A 22,487-nucleotide genomic window follows, 5' to 3' on the forward strand; every position below is an offset into this window, starting at 1 on the left:
CCATCATACGTTTTCTGTAAGATTAGTATTCTTGGGTTTTAGTCAAATATCAACATACATGCGATTATACAACTTTTTCGGACAACCTCAGCCTGAGCTGATTTTTAGAATATTCTTAATTTTTGACCCAACTTCAATAATCTAAGAAAGTATATATATATATATGAATATATATGAAAAAATGATTATCAAAACAAGTTAAATCCGCCAAAACTGATTTTTATCTGCCAAGAATTATAGTATTTTGTTGTATTCCTTCTCGTGTGGAATTTTTAATTTCATATCATTTTGTTTTTCCCTATATCAGCTGCTTTTAATTAAAAAAGAAAAAACGTTGCTGGGTTTTTAAACAAAGTTTTTAAAATAGAAAAGGATGTATTGTAACCTTGGCATTCGTTGTATAAGCCGTCACAAGAAGCTGTGTTAAAACCGAGGTAAAAAAAATCTTTTTTTTTTTGACGTAAGATACTAAAATATGACATGAAAAAATACAATAGATTGTAAAAAAATTAATAACACCCCTTTAAACATCTTCTTTTCCCCATTTTTAATGTCCTCTTTTGTTGGCCGAAAGATACCGTTTTGATTAGAATATTTTTCACTGCATCAAGCACCTAACTTAAACGTTATTTGACCCTATTTTTAAAGTCTACAGGACCTAAAAAACACACCAGCATCAGGATAGGGGGTATATAGCCCCTTCAAAATAGCTCCTAAGTATTAAATGATATGATTGAAATTGACGAAAATAAATAGTTTGTTCTAATATGTTTATTTAGTACGTGTATAACGCGGTTGAAAACTAGGTTACAAGGTCTAGGCAGTGTATTTAAAAAAGAAATTTCGTTTGATGTTCATGTTTTTTTTCGTTCAGTAACAATATCTAATTGTAAAAAGAAGAAGATAAAAGATTAATAATATTAGACCGTGTTATTTTCCTTTTAATGGAGGACTATTCTTAATTTATGTGTAAATCCCAGTGAAATGAAAGAGATTACGTTTGTGTAAAACATATATATTAAAATAAAACAAAAAGCAGTATTTTGATATATAGTTTTAAATTTAGACAGGGAATACATCCCAATTTTTCCCACAAGAATTTTATTATGAAGAAACCTTCGAAAAAACTGTGACGTCATAAAGCAGTTATTCAAAAATGCATTAGCGAGAACGAGTTATCGAACACAGTTAATCTTATATATTAATTCCCTTGCGTGAGTAAAACTGTGAGTCCACGACACGGAAATCACGGGTCACTTTCCTATGACGTGGCTGTACGCTAAAATTTAACTAAAAAGATTAGGGATGTACTTCATAGAAATCGCACATAAGGTGTAAATATATAACCCGCTGCTAATAACGATATAAATATATATACCCTTATGCCAAAAAACTCTATGTTAGCATATATATATAGGTATCGCTACATATGAAACGGTATTAGATATTCACAAAGCATACGGACTGTTAAATGAAGTTCCTAGCATAAATTCTTTATACCTAGCTAAGTCTCCAGTTTATATTTAAGTGACTAGCTATTAGCTGCTGTAGCTAGCTAATGCTAGCTTTAAACTAAAGATTCCCAGTATATACATTCCCACAAAACCAGTCAGGGATAACCGCAAATTAGGCTATAATAGTCTAATTAGTATACGATAGCCGATTTATCTCTCCTAATTAGGCTATCAACATGGTTTTTGCTGCCTATCGCTGTTCTGTTGCATAATCGCAATGATTTTATTAGCTAAAAACATTCTATAGAACCCCCTTTTGATGGTCCAAACATATTTTTCTTTATTATTTGCGCTGTCCGAAGATATAGCGTTTAGTTTGTTTTGATTAAGAACGCATGCGCTGTGTTACGGCTTCTTTGTTTTACGGCCACGGTTGCTTCTGAAAAAAAGCTAAATTTCCCGTGCGCATATTTTCAACATGGTGGCGCATAGCCTAAATAGACTATTTCTCGTCTAATTAGCCTATCCAAAGACTTTTGACGTATAATTTTTAGTCCCGTGAAGCAAACTATAAAAAATTTTGCTCGAACAAAGATGATGTAATGAGCAACAAAGCTCTGAAAGAAGATGGTGCTGTTCTGCCCGGATAATGAACATTGGCCTGATTAAGTACGGCAGCTTGCCCCGGTTAAGAACAGGGCAGAAAATACATAATCAGGGCAACATAATCGGGACAGGCCGGCTTATTACTCAAAAAATATTATTTGGCACTTATAAAAGGAACATAATCAGGGCAGTTTATATACGACAGTGTAATATTATTTCTCACTTATTATAGAACGAACATAATCGGGGCAGGCCGACTTATGTATGACAGTTAAATATTATTCGACAATTATAGGACTTAAATAACACAAATATAATTGGGGCTGACTGCTTTTATATCATTCGTGGCAAATACTAAATTTTGGGATTCGCAAGTTTATTAACTTTTCACCAAAATTAATTCCCGCAAAAAGAATAATTTAGGTTCCGTGAAATTTAGTTGCTTCAAAGTATATTATGTTGAAATGTATTTACTACAAGGGTAGTTTATACTAAGAATTACGTCGACACTTTTTTATTTCGCCATGTCTAGTTTTTAGGGGTGTTCTATCTTCCAGAGAATGTTTAATTTACAAAAGCTTGAAGAAAATGCCAATCACAGCCTGTCTCCCAGCTATTTATATCAGCGTTCATAATCCGGTCACCACGACATAACAGTGCAAAAAAAACATAATCGGACCGTGCGTACATAATCCGGCTGTCCCGGTTGTAAACAGGTCGTTTTCGCAATCTGGGCAGAACAGTGCGACCAAACGTGGTTTTCGAGATAATCATAAAAGAAGATAGCAAATCGCCTAAATAGGAGATACTCGCCTAAATAGTCTATTAAAAAATCTCCTAACTAAGCTACTAGCCTAATTTGGCGTGATAGCCTAATTTGCCGTTATCCCTGACTGAAAACACATCAAACGTTATTAACCCTGAAAATTTTAAACATTTTCCTGGGTTTTTTTTGGTTTGTGAAGTTCTTTTCCTCCAAATATTCTGAAAATAAAGTTCAGAAATTACTTATTTTTAAAATGTAAATTTAATTTGTTTCAAATTGTGGTTTTGACATTTTCATGTAAGAATTTGTGGGCAAAAACCTTAATCAGCATGCTAAAAGAACTGACTTTTCTTAATTTAGAATTACTAAACACAACCATTTTCTTACATTTAGTGTAAACTTTTGTGCGTATGGCTTATATTTAATACACCAAAAGAGCTACTTTGTTGATTTCAATTTTATACTCTTTGTAAGCTATTTATTTCTTCTTTTTGACATTTTGAATTAACTTATTGTTGTTGAAGGCATATAATATACATGCATATAAAAAAATGGAATTTTGCAAATTTCTGTTTTACCACTCAATTTTTACATTTTATAAGTTATTTGGAACAGAATGGTATGAAATAGACCAAAATACCTGATCTTAGTTGTTTTTAATTTACAGGCTGTGTCTGTGAAACTTTAAGGGGAACATTTGGTGGAAGACAATGGCATGACATATACTGATAGAACTGATTTTTGTTGTGTTAGATGTTATATCTGAACCTTTTTGACATTTTATGTTAATTTTGCGAGGAAGGACCATATATATATACACAGAAGAAGAATTCAATTTTACACCTTGCAAGCTTTGTTTTTCTATATTTTGTATAAATTCTTACTGGAGAGGACTCCGTGCAATATATCGAAATGACTGATCCTTCTCGATTTAAATTTGATGTGTTCTAAATCGTATATAGTTTTGGAAATTTTGTGTAAGATTTAATGGGTAAGGGCTAGATGCAATATGTCAAAAAAACTTTTTTTGTTGAATCAGAAGCACTCCCTACAACCATTCTTTTTTTTACAGTTTGTGAAGCTTTTGTGAGAAAAGAGTGTATGCAATATTATCGAAATAACTGATTTTTGTTGCAAACTGTTTTTCTTTGGCATTTTGGATTAAAATATTATTTTAGAGGGCATATGCAGTAGATATATGTGCCGAAATAATTAAATTTTGCAAACTTTGATTTTGTTGTTACCTCTCATTTTTTACATTTTGATTAAACTTTTGTGGGAGACCGTCGGTATGCGAAGGACCAAAATAAGAGATTTTAGTATTATTTAGAATTTTTATTTTGTGTTGCAAAATTGGTGCAAAAATTGACATAAAATGAACTTATATATAGATTGATTGCTGTTGTTTAACATGACTCATTATGACTTATATATATATTTTATGAAAATTTGTGACAGAATACTATGTGAGATTTGAAATTTTGTTTACTTTATTGATGGTAAAACAGCACGCAAATTGCTAAAAGGACTTTATTAATTTTAGATTTAAACACCGTTATTTTGTTGGCATTTTGTCTAAAGTTTGGTGAGGAAGGACCGTATGCAATATATCAAATAATGTTTTATTGCATTATAATTTATCCTTGCAAATCCCTTTTTAACACCTTAGATAAAAATTTCTACTTAGGCAAAATTTATTGTTTATTTTTCACATTTTGTGTCAACCTTTGGCAGGGTTTGCAATAAACTAACTGATTTTAAAATATACAATGAGAGAGATTTGTGTTTGACATTGATCAGCTTTTTTGTATATATGTGGCGTTTTGAGTGATTTAAATTTTATGGGTGAGATGTATGTTGAAATGCTTTTTAAAAACTTTTTTCCGAATAATTTTCGCATTTGTCAGATGGTCAGAGCAAGTAATTTTAGTAGATTTAGATTTTAAATGTCACATATGTACTGCAGTTGTTGAAAACCTTTAATATTTTTGGTCATTTATATAATAATGCAGATGTAAGATGCGCACTGCTGTATTGTTTGTTTTTTGATGGACATATATCTGCTACATAAATTAAATGGAATACAGTGGATTCTTCCACGGGAAACAGCTAGTTAAGACTATTTTGCAACCTCAAACCCAGGGTATCTTGTATCTTTAAAACACGGGCACGAAGAAGTGAAAAGATACAACACGCCCTGGGGACGAGGTTGTCTATTTTTATTCCCATGTTAAGCTGGCAAAGTTTTGGGTTCTAGTCTAGCAATTGTGGCTTTATAAGTTTTCATAACTTAACTTATAAAAATTTTTGCGAATTTTGTACATGCACACGCCAACTGGTAGGTAAAAAAGCAGGACAACACGGGGTAAAAAAACTAATAAAGTAGGGAAGAACGTGAAAATTCTTTCTAAAGTATGTTAACAAAATACTTTAAAAATACTCTAGTATGAGTTTTATACCCAAATACCCAATTCTTTCATCCTACAGTCATCGCCATTTACATACGGCGCCCCCAGTCTCGCAGGAATGACGTCACAAATTTGGATGTTTTTATCAGAAACCGTGTTGAGTAGTTTTGTTTTCAATTGCAAATGGCGCACACCGTGAAGAGATAAAAACAAGATTTTTGAGTTCAAATCAGTTTTAAAGATCAATTACATTAAAACTAAGGTAGTTCTTAAATCAATACGATTCATTTTATACGACGGTAGAATCCTTAACCGCGTCCCCCACGGGTTTTTTAGAGTTTTCTTTTATAAAACTTGTTTTTACGAACACATGATTCTTACTCCTTTTCTTTTTTTTTTTTTTAAAAAAGGGGTTTTGCCAATTTAAAGTAAATACTTTTTTTTTTCATTATGTGGTCTCTTGGTTATATTTTATTTCCACTAAAATGCGCGCGCATGTCCATTATTGTCAACGCAAAAACAAAAAATGCAGAGATCCCTTATTGACAGGCTGCAGAGTCGTTTCAGTAAGGTGTTATATTACGTACATTGCTCAATTTTTACCCACCTAACCTTGTTTACACATGTTCTGTTAACGTGAATGCCCCTCCCTCTTCTCTGAATGTTATTATCAATCATGGTAGATCTAAAATAAGTTCAATGATATATTCTAAGTGATTGTGTTCTACCGGATATTGATAGGACGCCATGGTGAATTATGTTAAAAAACATGTAAAAAATTGTTAGCGTTCCTACATCAAGATTTTATCGATTTTTTTACATGTTGGACAACTGTGAATAAAATATATTTCATGGATCTTTAATTTTGCTAAAATAACGATATCAACAGCTGCGCTTTATTTTTCTTTAATTTCGTGCAATATTATCTGGGACAACAAGGGTTTTCCATGACGACATTAAGAACGACACATTTTTCTTTCTGACTGCACCGTTGCCGTCATCAAATCAACGTAAAATATTTGACGCTATATTGCCTCAACTTTTTAACGAGGCGTAAGCAAGGGGAGGTGTTATATGTTAATAAGTGAGACTACTAAATATTCTATATTTTTGGGATAGAGAGATTATAAAACTGGCCCAGTTTTTGTTTTTACTAACACGCACAGTTGAAGTTCGGCACCTACGAAAGGTAATTTGAAGTTTCAAACTAATAATTCTAACGCTGGATTGGTGCATTCTTAGATAATAATTTTATATCCCTATGTTTTTTTACTTCAGTACATGTGAAAATGGTAAATATTACGCACAACTGTACGAATACAATACAACCATCAGACGACCAAGCTGGTGACGCTGTATGGATCCTCACAAGTGCCTTTATCATCTTTACAATGCAAAGTGGATTTGGTCTGTTAGAAGCAGGTCAGATTTTTTTTATAGCAAAGCGATCACGAGTTGAACATCGAACTATTCGATTTTATTTTTATTTGCCAAATTTTTTTCGTCCATTGAGAAAATATCACAGATGCTATAAAATCTACCCGCACGCAATCTCGTCCTCAGCGCTGTTTTGCACGGCTTATCTTTAGCGTAAAAAAAGCTTTGGGAACGAGGTTGTCTAAGACGTTATCAAGCTCCTCTAGAAACCCTCATTGGAAGTTGAGAAGTTGAATACATTTCACTTTTTCGCAAGCATTACACAAAAAAGAGCACTTCCACATTGCGGAGATGGTGTAGAGGTAGCGCATTCCTTGTAATCACAAGGTTTAAGGTTCGAGTCCCTACTCCGGCTCACTTTAAATGTACTGTTGTCAGCCCATTTGGTGCCATCTGGAGACCGCCAATCGGCTTGTGCTGCAGAAAGTAAGTTAGAGCAATGCATGCTATATGTATCTCTGGCGATAACGTAACATACTTGGAGTCGCAGGGGACGAAGACCTGGCCATTAGAATGGAATTTCTAAGGACATTAAAACTTCCTGTTTACTTACTTACTTACTTACATCAATTTACCTGCCCCAAAACCACGGCCAAACTTTTTAACCCAAACGTTGATAATCATTTTTAATACTAGCATGTATGATTAAAATTTTCTATTTATGTATGATTTTTAGGAACTGTATCCTCAAAGAATGAGACAAACATTATGGTCAAAAACGCAATTGACGTCATATTTGGAGCACTCGGATACTGGGTGTGCGGATTCGGTTTTAGTTTTGGCAATGTTGAACAATATGCGAACGGATTTTCGGGCTTCGGTTATTTTCTTACTGATTCATCGGATGAGAAAAATTTCGGAAATGTATACGCGAAGTATTTTTTTCAACTTTCCTTCGCAACTACGGCCACGACAATAGTATCAGGCGCGATGGCCGAACGTACCAACTTAAAAGCTTACATTATTTTTTCATCCGTCAATTTTTTGTCTTATGTATTTCCCGCTCATTGGATTTGGGATAAACAAGGCTTCTTGAATCAGTTGAATGTAATTGATGTTGCTGGGTGTGGTCCGGTGCATATCGTTGGTGGAATGTGTGCGCTCGTGGCAACCTTAATGCTTAAACCAAGGTAAGTTCTCCCACTTCTAGCTTGATTTTGTTAGCTTTATCGCACAAAAGATTGAACTTCTAGCTTTGAAAAGACGTTTATTGCTTTTTTATCAAGAAAAGAGTCCTGAGGACAAGGCTTCGTGTAAACAGCAACATCATTTTATAAATAATGGATATTACTTTTAATGTTTTCTCTTCTTTACATAATACAAACGAGTAAATACCAAAATTACAAACAATTTTATACATAGGACTGGGATCTTTGTGAAAGGGAGTGAAGAAAGGCGAATGGCTTCACCAACAAACGTTGTTCTTGGAACTGTTATGTTGTGGTGGGGATGGCTTGGTTTCAACTGCGGTTCCACTTTTGGTGTGAGCGGTAGTAAGTTAGAACACTTAGTGTTTTAATTTGAATATAAGTCTTATCATTTTTGAAGTATCAAAGAATAAACGAACCACCCTCGTTCCCAGGTTTTTTTTGCCTTTTTGATATGAGGTACTCCGTTATCTCTCTTATCAGAAAGGCAAAAAACCCTGGGGACGAGGGTGTAAAAGAACGTAATATCTACTTAGCTACCGTAATGCTTCAATTAAACGCCTACTTCTTCTGGACGCCCCTCTCGATTAAATATAATGCAAATGTTGATTTTAACCGATAAGTGTCTTCATAAATACTTATATGAAATATGGGAGGAAGATATTGTCGACGCTGCACGAGATCTTTATATAAATGACGATGATTGATGATGAGGCAGATATTATGTGAAAATATAGTGTATTCCTTCGGCAGAAAGAAACGAAAAAAATACAAATATTTATTAAACGCCCCCTCTTTTAAACGCCTCCCTCAAATATACGCCCCATTTTAAAAACCGTTTATTCGAAGAATTACAGTACTCACCTTTTCCCCTCTTATATATTGAATCAGGCGGTCAAAAGTAACGCCACCGCCGTACGTTGTATGTACTACCAACGTAAATTTATACGAAATAATATAATTTATATGTGGAGACAGCGTAGTAAGGAGACTAAGCTCATCCTCTTATGTGAAATTTACAATATAGACATGTTTAATTCGAACACTTGTGTAGATAAAGTAAAGAGACAAGAAAAGTTGTTTCTCGCCTTGTTTTAATGAGAACACTTTGTTTTTCTTTACGTTAGCTAAATGGAAACTTGCATCTCGCACTTCAGTGACCACCATTAACGGATCGATCGGTGGAGGGATGTGGTCCGTACTTTATTCTTATTGTCTTACAAAAAAGTATAATGGAAAACTAGATGTGGGAGAGTTTACAACTGGAATACTTGCGGGGTTGGTATCTATTACTGCAATCTGTGCTGTCTGCAGACCATGGGAAGCTCTACTGATTGGCTTTATTGGTGGAATACTTGCTTCTTATAGTAAGTGTTTGTTAACAAGTCGAAAGATAACATAGTGATTTTAGTACCCTTACTTCTCTAAAATTAATATTTTGTTCTACCCTTCGATAAGAAGATATTAGTAACTAGCCTTATCTGTTTTACCATTCTTTTCACATGCAATATGTTATACAACTTAAAAGGCAACCAAATCCTCCTTGGCAAGCTTTTTAATAATGGCGTTTCCGAGAGCTTAAAAAAGGCAAAATGAATATTTATTAAATTATATCCTGCTTATTCTCAGGTAAAATCATTATGCAATATGCGAAAATTGATGATCCAGTAACATGTGTTTCTGTGCACTTGGTTTGTGGTGCATGGGGAATGTTGGCTGTTGGTTTGTTCTGTGAGAAAGAACTTTCCACAGAGTTAAGTCAAGATTATGGAGTATTTAAAGGTGGACCGATAAAAGTGTTAGGTGTTCAGTGTCTTGCTATTTTATGTATAGCTGCATGGGCTGCTTCAACCTGCTTTACTCAGGTATAATAATCCATCCCTATATTAATAGCCCTCGTCTGTCTGTCTCTCCGGAAAAGGTACCACCATTAGCGAGACTCACAAAATGTGGTGATTAAAGGACGATCGAACCCGTGATTTTATTTACAGGGCGAGACCTTGATTGTTACATATATGTTCGCATACTTATCTTCAAGGAGAAACAAGTCTCTTTTTACAATGTAGTCTTAAAAGGATAAAATTATTCTTTTTCAGCTTTATATAATTAACAAACTCATTCCAATACGAATGAATTATGAAGAAGAAAAATTGGGCGCTGATTACGTAGAACACGGAATCCCTTCTGGGAAATCTTCAACTAGTGATCATTCACTATCTCATTCAGATCAACACGCAGAAACGAACACTGACGTAGGAATATCAACCGATTGTTTGGATCGGGATTCCCGAACTACAAACGGGAATTACGACTCAATCGCCAATGGAACTGTAAACGGAAATTCCGATTCAATCGCTAATGGAACTGCAAACAAAAATTATGAAATCGAAACACTATAACGTAGTCCAGCAACGCGTTGGAATTTTGGCATTTAATGCGTTCACGTTTTTAGAAACAAGCTTTTTCGAAAACATCAGCTTAACAACCCAAGCAAATATCATTGTGAACGATATAAAAAAGCCGGTGCCGAAATTGCAGACTTGATATAAAAATTGTCAACTATTCACTGTCGAATTTAATTTGACAAGCGTTTAACCAATTTTATTAACATTTTTAAATTTCCGAAGTTAATTTTTGAGCAAAACCTCTGTTGCTTAGCATAGGCCAATCCCTCAGATTTGCGCTTTTTATGATGTTCGGGGGGTATTTTAGGGACAAAACGTCTTTAAAGCTTAATTAGCACCACTACACACTGTCTAAACTTGACCCAGTGTAATTATATCCTTAACTTTTGTGACTGCTATAACATTTTACCCATTTAGCTCATAATAAGCATGACGTCAACAACTTTAAGCTTGATTGTGTTTTTCGCAAAAGTATACCCCGCCTGGTTAACCCATATTCAATTTCATATTAACCTAAAAAAGTATTACCCACTTCATCCATTAAATACCTAGCAATAACATTTTGGCATTTCTTATGACAATAGCGAAAAATTTAAAGATGTCCCAAGTTATTTGTCATGCAAAATTATTCATCGACTTTGAGTGAAAAATGTTTGAGAAATTCAAGATTAGGAGTGACGGGAGACTGGTTGTCTTTCCAACATCATAGTTAAAAAAAACTGCGATTATCAATGATATTTCACGCATGTTATCTTTGAATATTGGTTAACCCCCACCCCTTTTCTGTATTGCACTGCTTCATGTTCAGCTGCTTGATAAAGAACGTTAATTCATATATGTAATAACCTGCACGCTTTTACATTTCGACAAGCCTTCCATTCTTCATTAAAGAAACATATAGCCGTTCTATAATAATTATCGGCTGCAAAAAAGAAGTATTTTTGACCAAAAAAGCTAAAAAAGAAAATTTCACCTCTATAATTTTTTTTGTCACAAATGGGTCAGTCTTAAAATGGATTCGTTGTCGATGATGGTGATAAACTAGTGGAAGAATGTGTAAATTTAATTTCAAAGAATCTTTGAAATATAAGCCATTTCACTAAACTTAGACTGAAATACCGTATTGAATCGTTGCTCGTATCATTACGGTACCTAAATTACCCTAGCTTTTTTAACATATCCAAATTAGCTACAAAATTATCGAGAAAAAGCTAACGCTAACTCCCACATAGTACAAAGTCATTTGAGCAGTTATGAATAACGTGGTGGATATTATGACATATTAAATCGAATAAAGGTTCTTTAAACACCTGTTTTTGAATCTGGTAAAGACTCTCACCTAATTTTTTTTCTGCCATAACGACAACTTTTTACTAGTATGTAGTTGCAACTACTTGCCGCCCTTGTTTACCCTGATACGACAGTTGTTCTTTCAAAGATAATACATATGCACCCCTTATTTTCCAAAGCGTTGATTAGCCCCAACACCAACCTTGACCCCAGGGTTGGTTCTCTTTTTATAACCCCGGGGTTGAGGTTGCACCAGCACGCGAAGTGCACAATGAAAGGATACGCAGTGCGTTTTATCTGACCATGTGTGCACATCCCACCTCTGCAAGCTTCTATGCTAGGTTTAAAAGTTACATGCACATTCGATTTTGTTTCTAGTGGATTTTTTCAAGAGCAGCAAACAGTCTATAACTATTAGGATCCGGAAAGAATAACAAAATATTTCCAGTTAAGTTTTTTAGTATATATTATACAGTGAAATACGGCTGAATTTCTTGCTACATTCTACCTCACTATAAATTAGATTGTATTTATACTGTTTTGCATGCACAATTGATACTTTCAAAACGTTTAAAATGCAATCAAATAAGCAATCCAAAAATGAAGTTATAGTTCAAGGATTAATCAGTTACATGCGGGTAAAACAGACAAAAATCATTTGTCAATAACTACTATAATGGGTCTTTCAAAAATGCATACGTACTATAAATCGTCAATCTTATACTCCATTGTATGCTTTGCTTTTGACTTACCCCTTTCCCGAACGCACAGATCACCCCTTCCCGAAAAATCAACTTAATGATTTTTGATTATAACATGTTACTTGAAAAAAGGACAATATGGGTAACTGCGGCAGGTCTAAGGTGTTAAAGTTGAAATAACTTCGAAGCTGTACTACTTAAGTAGTTTGTTTACACGAAATCAAGTAGCACAGCACGAAACGCAAGATTTCGCTCAGCAAAAAAATCTTTTTTATTCACGCCTGGCGGACTAAGAGCCGCCCCTTATGGGGCGGCAATTAACTTATTTTTTCACTTGGTTAAGGGGTTCAGAAATTTTAATGATTATTTTCACTTTTAGTATGTTTACCATAAGTATTTAAAGTGCGGTTTTTGATATATCCTTAGTAGCTATGTGGACCAATGTGGGGGTTTAAGATCACTAAGATTTAAAAGAGGACTGTATTTTATGAACCGAATGTAAAATCTGAATATTTGCACAGCCATATGGCTTTTACATGTGCCGTCAGTGGTCGTTGTAATCCGCAGAATACATGTGTTTGAAGACTTTACCGAACAGTAGCCTTCAAATAGACGGCGGGTCATAATAAACAAGATGCTAGGAAATTATAATATATAAAAACTAGTCGTTAACCCGTGGAAAAATCCACGGGTTCGCCCGTCGCAGCTAAGCTACCATTTTGCGTGACAGACAGGCGGACGGGCGGACGGACGGACGGACAGACGTATACGGGCATTATAATATAGATAGTTATTTTCTAAAAGATATTGTTTACTCGACTTCTTCCAACAGTGATAATTGTGATTCAGACATTTTTCCAAATTTAATAAACAGGGGATGTCCGAAAAAGAGCAAGGCGGGGGTTTGGAGAAAACAAGATGTTTTAATAATAATTTAAGCAATAGGCGACCGGCAGGCTAAAAATTGGAAATTAAAATAACCCAGGCTAATATGGACAATATCATTCTCGACCCCAGAGCTCTTTGACATAAACCTAGGTTTTAATCTCGAAGAGCTCTGGATACAAGAATGGGATAATACATACCAGCAGGTTAAAAACACAATTTTTTTAAGATTCTTTTTTTGTATTAAATAAATAATAATATTGTGTTGCAAAAACAGAGCAAGTAAAAGGTGAAATTTTTGTCATATTTGAATATAGCGCTTGGCGAATGTATAGCCACTTTGAGGCTAAATACCCTAATTGACGCTGATATGGAAAAGGGAGATGCTTATAAAAAAAATTCATTTTCTTTTTTAAAATTCTGTTTTTTATATTCTGAAATCTGTAGTAAAAAAATTAAAACAATGGCAAGGTTGTATTTTGGCTAATTTTTTTTTCCTGACAAAAACACAATGATAACCAAAAGGCATCTTTTGAGGCAGGGTTAGAATAATTGGATTGCATGTCAATGAACAGTAATATAAATAAAAATTATAAAATATAAAAACAAAATTAGAAATAATTTCCAACTGAACATCTAAAAACAATAAATACACCTCAAAAACATTTTACAGTTTATATAAATATATGACGTTTAGTGGGGCTGTTGGCTTAGAAGCAGCAGAGAAAAAAGAAAACATAGTCCTAGGCTTCTGTATTTATAGGTTTTCAAATTAGTGATTTGAAAATATTTGAGTCAACAAATGTCCCACCCTTTCCCTAATGTTTTTTGTCTTTTTGATTGGAGTGAAGACTTCATCTCTTGTATCAAGAAGGCAAAAAACCCTGGGGACGAGAGTGGAAATATCGGTGTCAATTAAAATATTTGAACTAATTTACATTAGGCGTCATAAAGACGAGTTACTGTTCATGATCACTATCTTATCATTCTTCTCCACTCTGTACATAACATGGGGTCTAATACGACGTCTAGATCGTATGGGCACAAGATGTGGTAGCACACAAAATTGCGGCCACAAATCACGAACAGACTCTCGAAACTTTTTTATACGCGTGTAATAAATTATAGGATTAAACGCGCCGTGGGCGTGAGATATCCATAAAAACGCGAGATAACCGCGTGTATTAATTCGATCGTTAAATCCATTCAAAGCAAGATAGACATTCACTCCGCCAATGGGAACAGTGCATACGATAAACACTAATGAGAGAAGGAGAATAGTCGTCGAAGTTCGTGTCTTGTAACTGTAATCGATAAATAGTTTACCTTTCTTGTGCATGGCGGTGGGCGTGACGGGCGGGTGATTTTGAACACGAAAGCTGTTACGACGTAGCTTTCTTAATATACAATGATAGATTACTACGAGCACAAAAGACGGCACAAAAATAATAGCAGTACAGTAAAATATTGTGTAACTTGGATTAAATTGACTTTGTTCGTTAAAATCTAAAAGACATTGAACAAATCCACATTTATAAACAAAACGACCCCAACCAAAAACAGGCGGTAATGATAATACAATAACGACGAGCCACGACAAAGCTATAAATGCTTTTGCTTTAGGTGGCGTCATGGTGTCTCTTCGTTTTACAATGATAAAATAACGATCTATCGATATAACCAAAAGTACAAACACTTTCTCAGCATTTACCAAGCTGTACACGACTCCACTCAACTTGCACATAACACTACCGAAGCGCCAGCTTTGCATATTTAATACAATGGCACTTAATGGTAAAGTAAACACACTTGTAACTAAATCCGCCAGTGCCAAATTAGCTAAAAGTAAATTAATACCAGATCTCATCGCAGCTCGTCGATAAATTATACCAAAAATCAATAAATTACCAGAGAGCGAGAGGATAAAAACCACAGCGAGAATAAGTGTCAGAAAAACACGTACACCCGTCGATGGGTATGAATATATTTCATTTTCGGTATACTCTGTGAGATCAACAGATAGGTTTGATGTAGGAAATGATGGCATATGTGCAGTGTAGACTCACACGACTCATCTCTTGAACAATCTCATTAAACTTTTAATTCCGTCTTATATTTTTACACATTTTCTTCACGTCTTATATACAATTAATTTAGTGGTGTAATTAGGTATTGTTCAACCAATCTACGATATAATTAAACGTTCATTAAGCTTTGAGGAGACTGACTCAATGCCTGCTTTTAGATGATAAAGGTTTATTCACGATGACAATATTATCCGTCGCGCAGTTCTCGGATTAACAAACAACACGGGGCATAGTTCCTTTTAAATGGATAAAAATATTTTTCATGAGCATTTTACAATTCTTATCTATAAGTAGTAGTACCTACACAGTGCCGAGAAAAATATCGGAAATATTTTTTCAGTTACTATGTTCTCGTATATATGCGAACAAAAGAATCATTGAACTTTAAATATTTTAGATGTTCGTTTGTTCCCGACAAGTCCTCGTTTTTCAAGAAAACTTTGTTGATTAACTTTACTTAACAAATCAGAAAAGAAATGTAACCTTTTCGTACTGAAGAATTGAAATCAAGTAAGTTTCACTTCTTGAGTATAAAAATCAAAATCACATGATTGGAGACGATCTATTAAAGAAATCCTTCCAGTGGCCCCTTCACGTCGTTTACAAACACTTATGGCTTTCCTTTAATTACTGGCCTCATTAAATTACTGAACTCCGAGGAGTCGCGCCAATTCACATTTTATCGAGTAGTACTACGGTTTATCGAGTACTAGGAAAAACAGTATTATAATGAAAAAAACTTCTTAGATAAACCAACAAGGTCGAAAGATGATTTAAGCATACGCTTCTGCAAAACTATTATTTCGCTAGTGCAACTTTAGAAGAAATAAAAAATGAGAGCTTTTTTACTACCGAACTTCACCATGTTCATTTTTCTTTGGTGATTCCTGTTGAATCTTTCAGTGAAGATTGAGGACGAGTTTAAAATAATTTTACTCTCCAAAAAGAACTTTGGTTCATGACATGAAATATTTAAACGTAAAAGGATTTATGTGCGAATCCGTGGATTTTTCCACGGGCAACGACTAGTGCACAATTAGCTAGTGACACGATCTCAATTACATTAGGAAACATCGACGGAGATGAATACTGTTTCCACAGAAAAAAAAATAATAACAAAAACCAAAGCTGCTACACAAAACAATGTCACAGATTTAAAAAAGACAGATGCTTGGACCTACCTGAAACTGCTAGCGCTCTTCCCTAGTAGGTATAACAAAAAATACATTTTAAAATCTCAAATGCGATAAAGCTTTCAAAAAGAAAAGCCTAAAGAATAACAATAAAGATATTATATTGGATACTTATCGTGCAACTCTCTATCTTAAAAGACAACTTTTGGATAATAAAAACACACACAAAATTATTCATGACATATAAAGCATTTTTGTTTTCCGCACTTCCCAAAAATATTGCCAGGAAATACAAAACTTCACAGAAAAAAGATTAAACAAATTCAACTATCTTTTCATCTTCAAAACTTCATTTCGTTTGAACATCGATACACGACACGATAAATAAATACACCAGGTAAACACTACGAAATTTTTCTTTCATAAAAAAAAACATTCAGTTTTTTCTTTCCTTTATTATCTATATTCTTTATTGTACAACCTTTCTTATCAAAACATTAAAATCTCCACATATAGCATACAGCTGGAAATTTCGCCCCAGATTTCTTTTTACTCTGTAGAAACAACAACAAAAATTATTATAAATAACTTTATGATTCTTTTCTTTTTTTTTTCACTTGTAAAACTTTTCTTTTAGCTGGAGAAAATAACAGACAATTCAAACAAAAAATTCTTACGAAATAAAAATAGATTGTGAAAATGCAGGTGCGATCACACGTTGAGACTAAAAACGAGGCAAAAATCTGACACAACGAGACAAATATCTAAACAAAAGAAAAGATAACGGCTTGGAGCATAACTTTTCCCCGTTTCGGTTCTCTCTTCCATTTTCTACTTTTCCTTACTTTTTCTTTCGCGCATGCGCACACTTCTTTCGGCACCCGCATATTCCCGCACATTTTGAACTACAAGAAATTGGTATCTTATGTGCTTCAGAAAAACAACATCGCAAGAAGCAGAATATAGAAATACCCTAACTTAATGCAATAAAAATAACTTCGCTTCAAACGATGAATAATTCATTCCAGTAGTAAAAAGAGAAAGAATATGCGACTGTTTTTCTTTTAACAAGCATTCTGGTCTTTACACTTTCACGAGTACGCGATGTTGTACGATGAATTATTAAAGTTTTTGTATTGTTTGTTGGTTGAAAATAAACAGCAGCATGTGGGACGTACTGAAAAAGCAAACAAAAGCCAACCTAATATTTTCAGACATAAAAGCAGCTAAAAACTTTATTTTGGGAGATAGATCCATAACCTCGTCTTCGTTGCATGTTTTTTTACAAGCATAAAGCTCATAAGCAAATCCAAATCTATGGCTTAGATTGAGAAATTTTTTAAGCATATACTAAGCATATTGTTCAGCCTTTGTAAATCATTCTTATGTGTGTGTGTGTGTGTTTTTAGACAGTAATAAAGGTTAATTATTACCACTACAGTGTCTAAACTCAGTTTTGTGTAACTTCACATTTTGTGTGACCGTTTTTTTCAAAGTTAAAAATAAGACTATTTCATCTTATTCATGAGGCAACGTTTAAGTTTTGTTTCTCTACTATGTTACCATAACGTTAGCATATACGCTAAGCATAATTGTGTTTTTCCCATAAACGCTTCCCAGTTTGATTTTGGATTTTCACTTGGTTATAAAAAATCAAACCAATTTAAGATCTAGAAAATTAAAGGGTTACGAATTGTAGTTACCATGTCTTTTCTATTACAAAAATATACAATAATAAAGTATTTCCTTTGAAGATCAAACATCACATGTATTTGCACTTATTTTATTTCTCATTGCTTTAAATTCTCCTACCACTTTCAAAATACGAGTTTTGCAAAAGAGAGTATCCACACCACATCTGTTCCTTGATAAAAAAATGTATAAAATTCCTTCTTTTATTTCATTGCCAATTGTAAATAAAGTTAAATAATTTTTTTTGGTGTTGTTTTGAGATTGTGAAATATTTAAATGAAGATATGATTAGTGTCATAACAAGGTGTGCAAATACCGTGTCTCCTAAAAAACTACTGTGTATTTGCATAATCTTTTATGTGAACACAACAAAACACGAATATTTGAACAAGGTAACTGCTAAATGTTTTTTTTTTAATAATTTCAAGGTTTTTAAGGTTTTGTTTGACATTTTCGAGTGGTTTTTAAAAATTCTTATTATATATTTTGGCAATATTTGAATGCTCAAGAGAGCACACAGTCACAAAAAATAACTAATACATTAATGCAAAAATAAACCCAATAAAGGCAGTACTGAACGTATACAGAATGTCTGGTTCCACCCAGTTTTAATAAATTGTTTCAATTATAGTGATTAGTTGCAAGATTGAAGTGAATTCTCATAACAAAGTACATAAATAAATGTAAAAAAGGTTGTTTGGGCTCCATATTGCTTTGAAATTTTTGCAAGAGATATTCTGGAAAATTGAGGACAGAAGAAAAAAACGGGATACATACAAAAGAAGCTAGTGTTCATTATTAGTACACATAATACAAGAATTCGTAAATCATTCATTTCCCCCGAACGCACACACTATACACGCAATTTCCACTGACTCGAATATGTTATAAAATAGGTAACAGAACTAGCTATAGCTAATCTAAAACTTTACAAAAATTTATGTCAAACAGCTATCTACTTCGTTTCATATATATAACTTGGTAGTAAAGTGACTTGGAACATATAGCTAGCTAAAACAAAAAAATGCTTAATTTTTTTTAAGACAATACACTTTTGACAGCATTCCATCCAGCAAAAAAGTGCAATCTATATAAAAAAACACAACTCACTTTAAATAATTAAAATTTGCCTTGTATTGTAGCACCAGGATTTGATTTAATTCAAGTGACTCCGTGCATATTGAGGTAGCTAATAAAAATGTTTGCATTTTCATGCTCTCTAAAGCTCTTAGAAGCAATGTTGAAAGTGGAAAGAATCTTCTGGTATGGCTGACCAATATATTGAAAGCCCAAAAACCTTATTAGTACCTAGAAACAACTTTGACACTGATTGTGAGCTATAAAGTTTAGTCTCAAAGTCAAGCCCTAACAGAAGAACGTACCATAGCTATGAATAAAAAAACTATGACGGCTTAAGTAATGTATGAAGTCTATCCCACAGTCAAACCCTCATGGCAGACTATACCAGAAACAAATTTGATTGCATAAGTGAGCTATGAATGAACCCGAGACCTCTAACTTCTGATAGCATTTTCATTTCTCTTTGAAAATTTTTACACAAACTTGGTAAATCATACAGTTTTAAAACAGTGGGTAATTTTTTTATTTTAATTTATTTTATTTTTTTACAGTGGCTAGATGCAGCATGATATGCCTATAAGAATTTTTTTAAAACAAAAAAAGGCTATTGTGAAAAAATATATTGATACAACCACTTCAAGTTTCATTTAAAACGAATGTCAATAAAAAATAAGGAGTTAAAACTCGTGAAAGCTGTACTTTTTTCTTCTTTATTGCATCTATATCATAATACCCATATACATCTGTCTGTCATGCAAAACGGTAACCACAGTAGCCAGACACACAAATGTAGTAAATAAAGGACATGCGAACCTGCGGATCTATCCACAGGCCACGGACTAGTATTCGTAAATTAGTATATCTGCTGGCTCAGCCTGAAGCCTAATATCTTCAGGAAATAATGAAGAAAATATGTATAGATAACACACTGACTGAAAAATCCATCTGTTTGAACAGCAAAAAAGGTTTACTGCCACGTTATTGCATTATCTACTATCAATTCTTATTATGAAATAAGTAGAATAATGTAGTCAACCACATTAACTAGCCAAGAAACTAATAACTCAATTTCACAAATCTATAAGTACTCTTCACCTTTAATTCATACATTTATGGCTGTTTTTAGCAAAGTGAATGACCATGTTTTAGCATTTGTGATGACCTTTTTTTTAAGTTTACTGTAAAATGTCACTTCTGGGTAGGAAAGTCCATCTTGAAAAGGTAACTTTTTACCCTATTATGATCATTTTTAGGTATAATCAAGTTTCAGAGAATCTTCAATTTATCTCTGTGATACACAGGGATAACGCATAATGAAGTTTCTCACAAACGTGACATTTTTCTAATTAGTGCCTTGTAAGAAGTACACAAAAACAAAATCCATTATGTTTGAAGTTAAAGTTTTTGATTTCTGTTGTCTTTTTGATGACCCAATTCTTTAAATAGTTAGCTTTAAGAATTATATAAATAAATTAAATTTTCCAAATTTGTATAAAGCTACAGTTTAATTAAAGTACATAGGCCCAGAAAAAAAAATCACATTATTGGCTGGTTGCACCCAAGATTTAATTCATTGCAAAGATTTAAAGAATGAATAAATCTACAATACACTCAATCATAGTGCAGTATTTTTCCTGTGCGGGCAGAAATGGAGGTAACTTTTTTTCTTCTTTTTAAAAGTGACAGACAGACACACGGAACTGGTGTGTTATTATATAGATAAACCAACCTAGAATTTAAAATATAAAACACAGATGACTAAAGACATTATACGTGGAAAGATAACACTTTGAACATTGAAAGGGTGACATCACAATACGAAACGACATATAGCTAATGTTGATTTAACAGTACATTTAGATGCAATCGTAAATTGAAGCTCTATTCGCCAATGCAAAGTCATTGAGATTATTTGTGCCTATCTAGCGTCGATCTAGAACCCCAAACACATTAAATTGTCGACCGCAGCAACGAGAAATATATCTTTGTTTGTATGACATTCGTTGCTAAAGATAACGGAGGTAACTTTTCCGCTTAGTTTGTTTACATTTTTGCCTCCATTTCTCGCTCCATTGGGCGTTATGTAATCATTTAGATGCGTTCGCAAGTAAATATCGGGACTGTGATTCCATGTATTTTACACAAGTACCAATATGTTAGTTATAAAAACAAGATAGCTACAATCATTCAAGTATTTGCAGAAAATAAAAAAAAATAACAATTTTGATGTGCTAGCTATGCACCTAGTTAGCTACGAGTCTTACACTAAAAACATAGATTGTGATTAGTGCAGCTGCTATACCTTACCGAAGTGCTAAGATACTTTCATATTCACTATCTTTTGTTTTTAATTTAGAATTTGTGAGAAATTGGATTATCATATAGAATCTTATGTGACAGAAATGACTTAAAGAACACCCTTCTTGTACATCATTTTTATCTAAGAGATAAAAAAATAATCAAATATAAATATTTTTTACCTAGCTACTTGTTTTCTTATCGTTCTGCCACCACCCAATGGAAAAAAACCCGACCATGTTTTTTGTTATCATGCGTACAGCTACCATCTTTTGTATTTCAGTTTCGCTTTCATTTCGGAAATGCAATTGAGGACCGCCCCTCCACCCCTCCAACAATAAAAGACCCAAACTTAGGTATCACATTTATACTCAGATTGTGAAAAAATAGTCTATAGCCCGTATGAAGCTTGTTATATATATATCCCCAACATTATTATCAATATTGTTATCAAACTTATCAAAAATATTTTTGCGATTTGTTTTCAACACTAAAGCTTGGTTCCCACCTAGCTCAAACTAGCGGTAACTAGCGCTAACGAGCGGTAACTTTTTTGAGCGGTAACTAGCAGTAACTTTTTTATGTTTCCACATAGCTATAGCTAACAGTGATTATTGTTAATCTTTATGTTTATTTCTTTTTCTAACTTCAATTTTTTGAAGTTCCAGTTGAAGGCATGGCTTCAAAGGAAGAAGATTTAGCTTTACTTGGGTATTTTTTTTATTTTTGATGAAGAGAAAAAGAAAAAGAGAGTTTGTGGTTTCGAGATATTTACAAAAAAAGAGAAGAGCAGGGATTTTTCCATAATAATTATACTCCTTCTTAGATTTGTCGTACAGACACGGATATTTTTCCTCAGCTTCAGATAACTCTTCGTTTTCTTGAATACTGAGAGCTTGTCTTCTTATTTTTTCAGCCATTCGTTAAAACGGTTTTTACATACAAAAAACGTCCTCGTGTCATAAAGATACAAGAAACTCTGAGGTCGAGGTTGGCGTGAAGCTAATGTAATTAATCTTTAGATTTTATGTTTTTTTAATGCAATCTGTGCAGTTTACATGACACTATGACAAATTTTATTTTGTTTTTTAAAATGA

The 22,487-nt window shown here is 33.5% G+C and overlaps 2 protein-coding genes across 3 annotated transcripts; one reads left to right on the forward strand and one right to left on the reverse strand.

The window, feature by feature from the left end:
• The first annotated feature begins 167 nt into the window (after positions 1 to 167).
• On the forward strand, positions 168 to 11,796 carry LOC130644816 (putative ammonium transporter 3). The gene is made up of 7 exons (XM_057450569.1): positions 168 to 434; positions 6,513 to 6,656; positions 7,348 to 7,801; positions 8,034 to 8,164; positions 8,947 to 9,186; positions 9,449 to 9,684; positions 9,916 to 11,796. Exons 2-7 carry the CDS (start codon positions 6,524 to 6,526, stop codon positions 10,216 to 10,218), a joined length of 1,497 nt encoding a protein of 498 aa, XP_057306552.1. The 5' UTR covers positions 168 to 434; positions 6,513 to 6,523; the 3' UTR covers positions 10,219 to 11,796.
• A 1,868-nt stretch (positions 11,797 to 13,664) lies between these two features.
• On the reverse strand, positions 13,665 to 21,699 carry LOC130644818 (high-affinity lysophosphatidic acid receptor-like). Of its 2 annotated transcripts, XM_057450572.1 has the most exons (3): positions 21,573 to 21,661; positions 16,369 to 16,390; positions 13,665 to 15,285 (listed from the first exon to the last, which is right to left on the reverse strand). In XM_057450572.1, exon 3 carries the CDS (start codon positions 15,145 to 15,147, stop codon positions 14,047 to 14,049), a length of 1,101 nt encoding a protein of 366 aa, XP_057306555.1. In that variant the 5' UTR covers positions 15,148 to 15,285; positions 16,369 to 16,390; positions 21,573 to 21,661; the 3' UTR covers positions 13,665 to 14,046. The 2 variants fall into 2 exon arrangements, with proteins under 2 accessions (XP_057306555.1, XP_057306554.1); XM_057450571.1 differs by lacking the exon at positions 16,369 to 16,390 and having other exon boundaries at positions 21,573 to 21,699.
• Positions 21,700 to 22,487: the final 788 nt, after the last annotated feature.

This window comes from Hydractinia symbiolongicarpus, chromosome 5, assembly GCF_029227915.1.
Source record: "Hydractinia symbiolongicarpus strain clone_291-10 chromosome 5, HSymV2.1, whole genome shotgun sequence".
NCBI classification, from domain to species: Eukaryota; Metazoa; Cnidaria; class Hydrozoa; order Anthoathecata; family Hydractiniidae; genus Hydractinia; species Hydractinia symbiolongicarpus.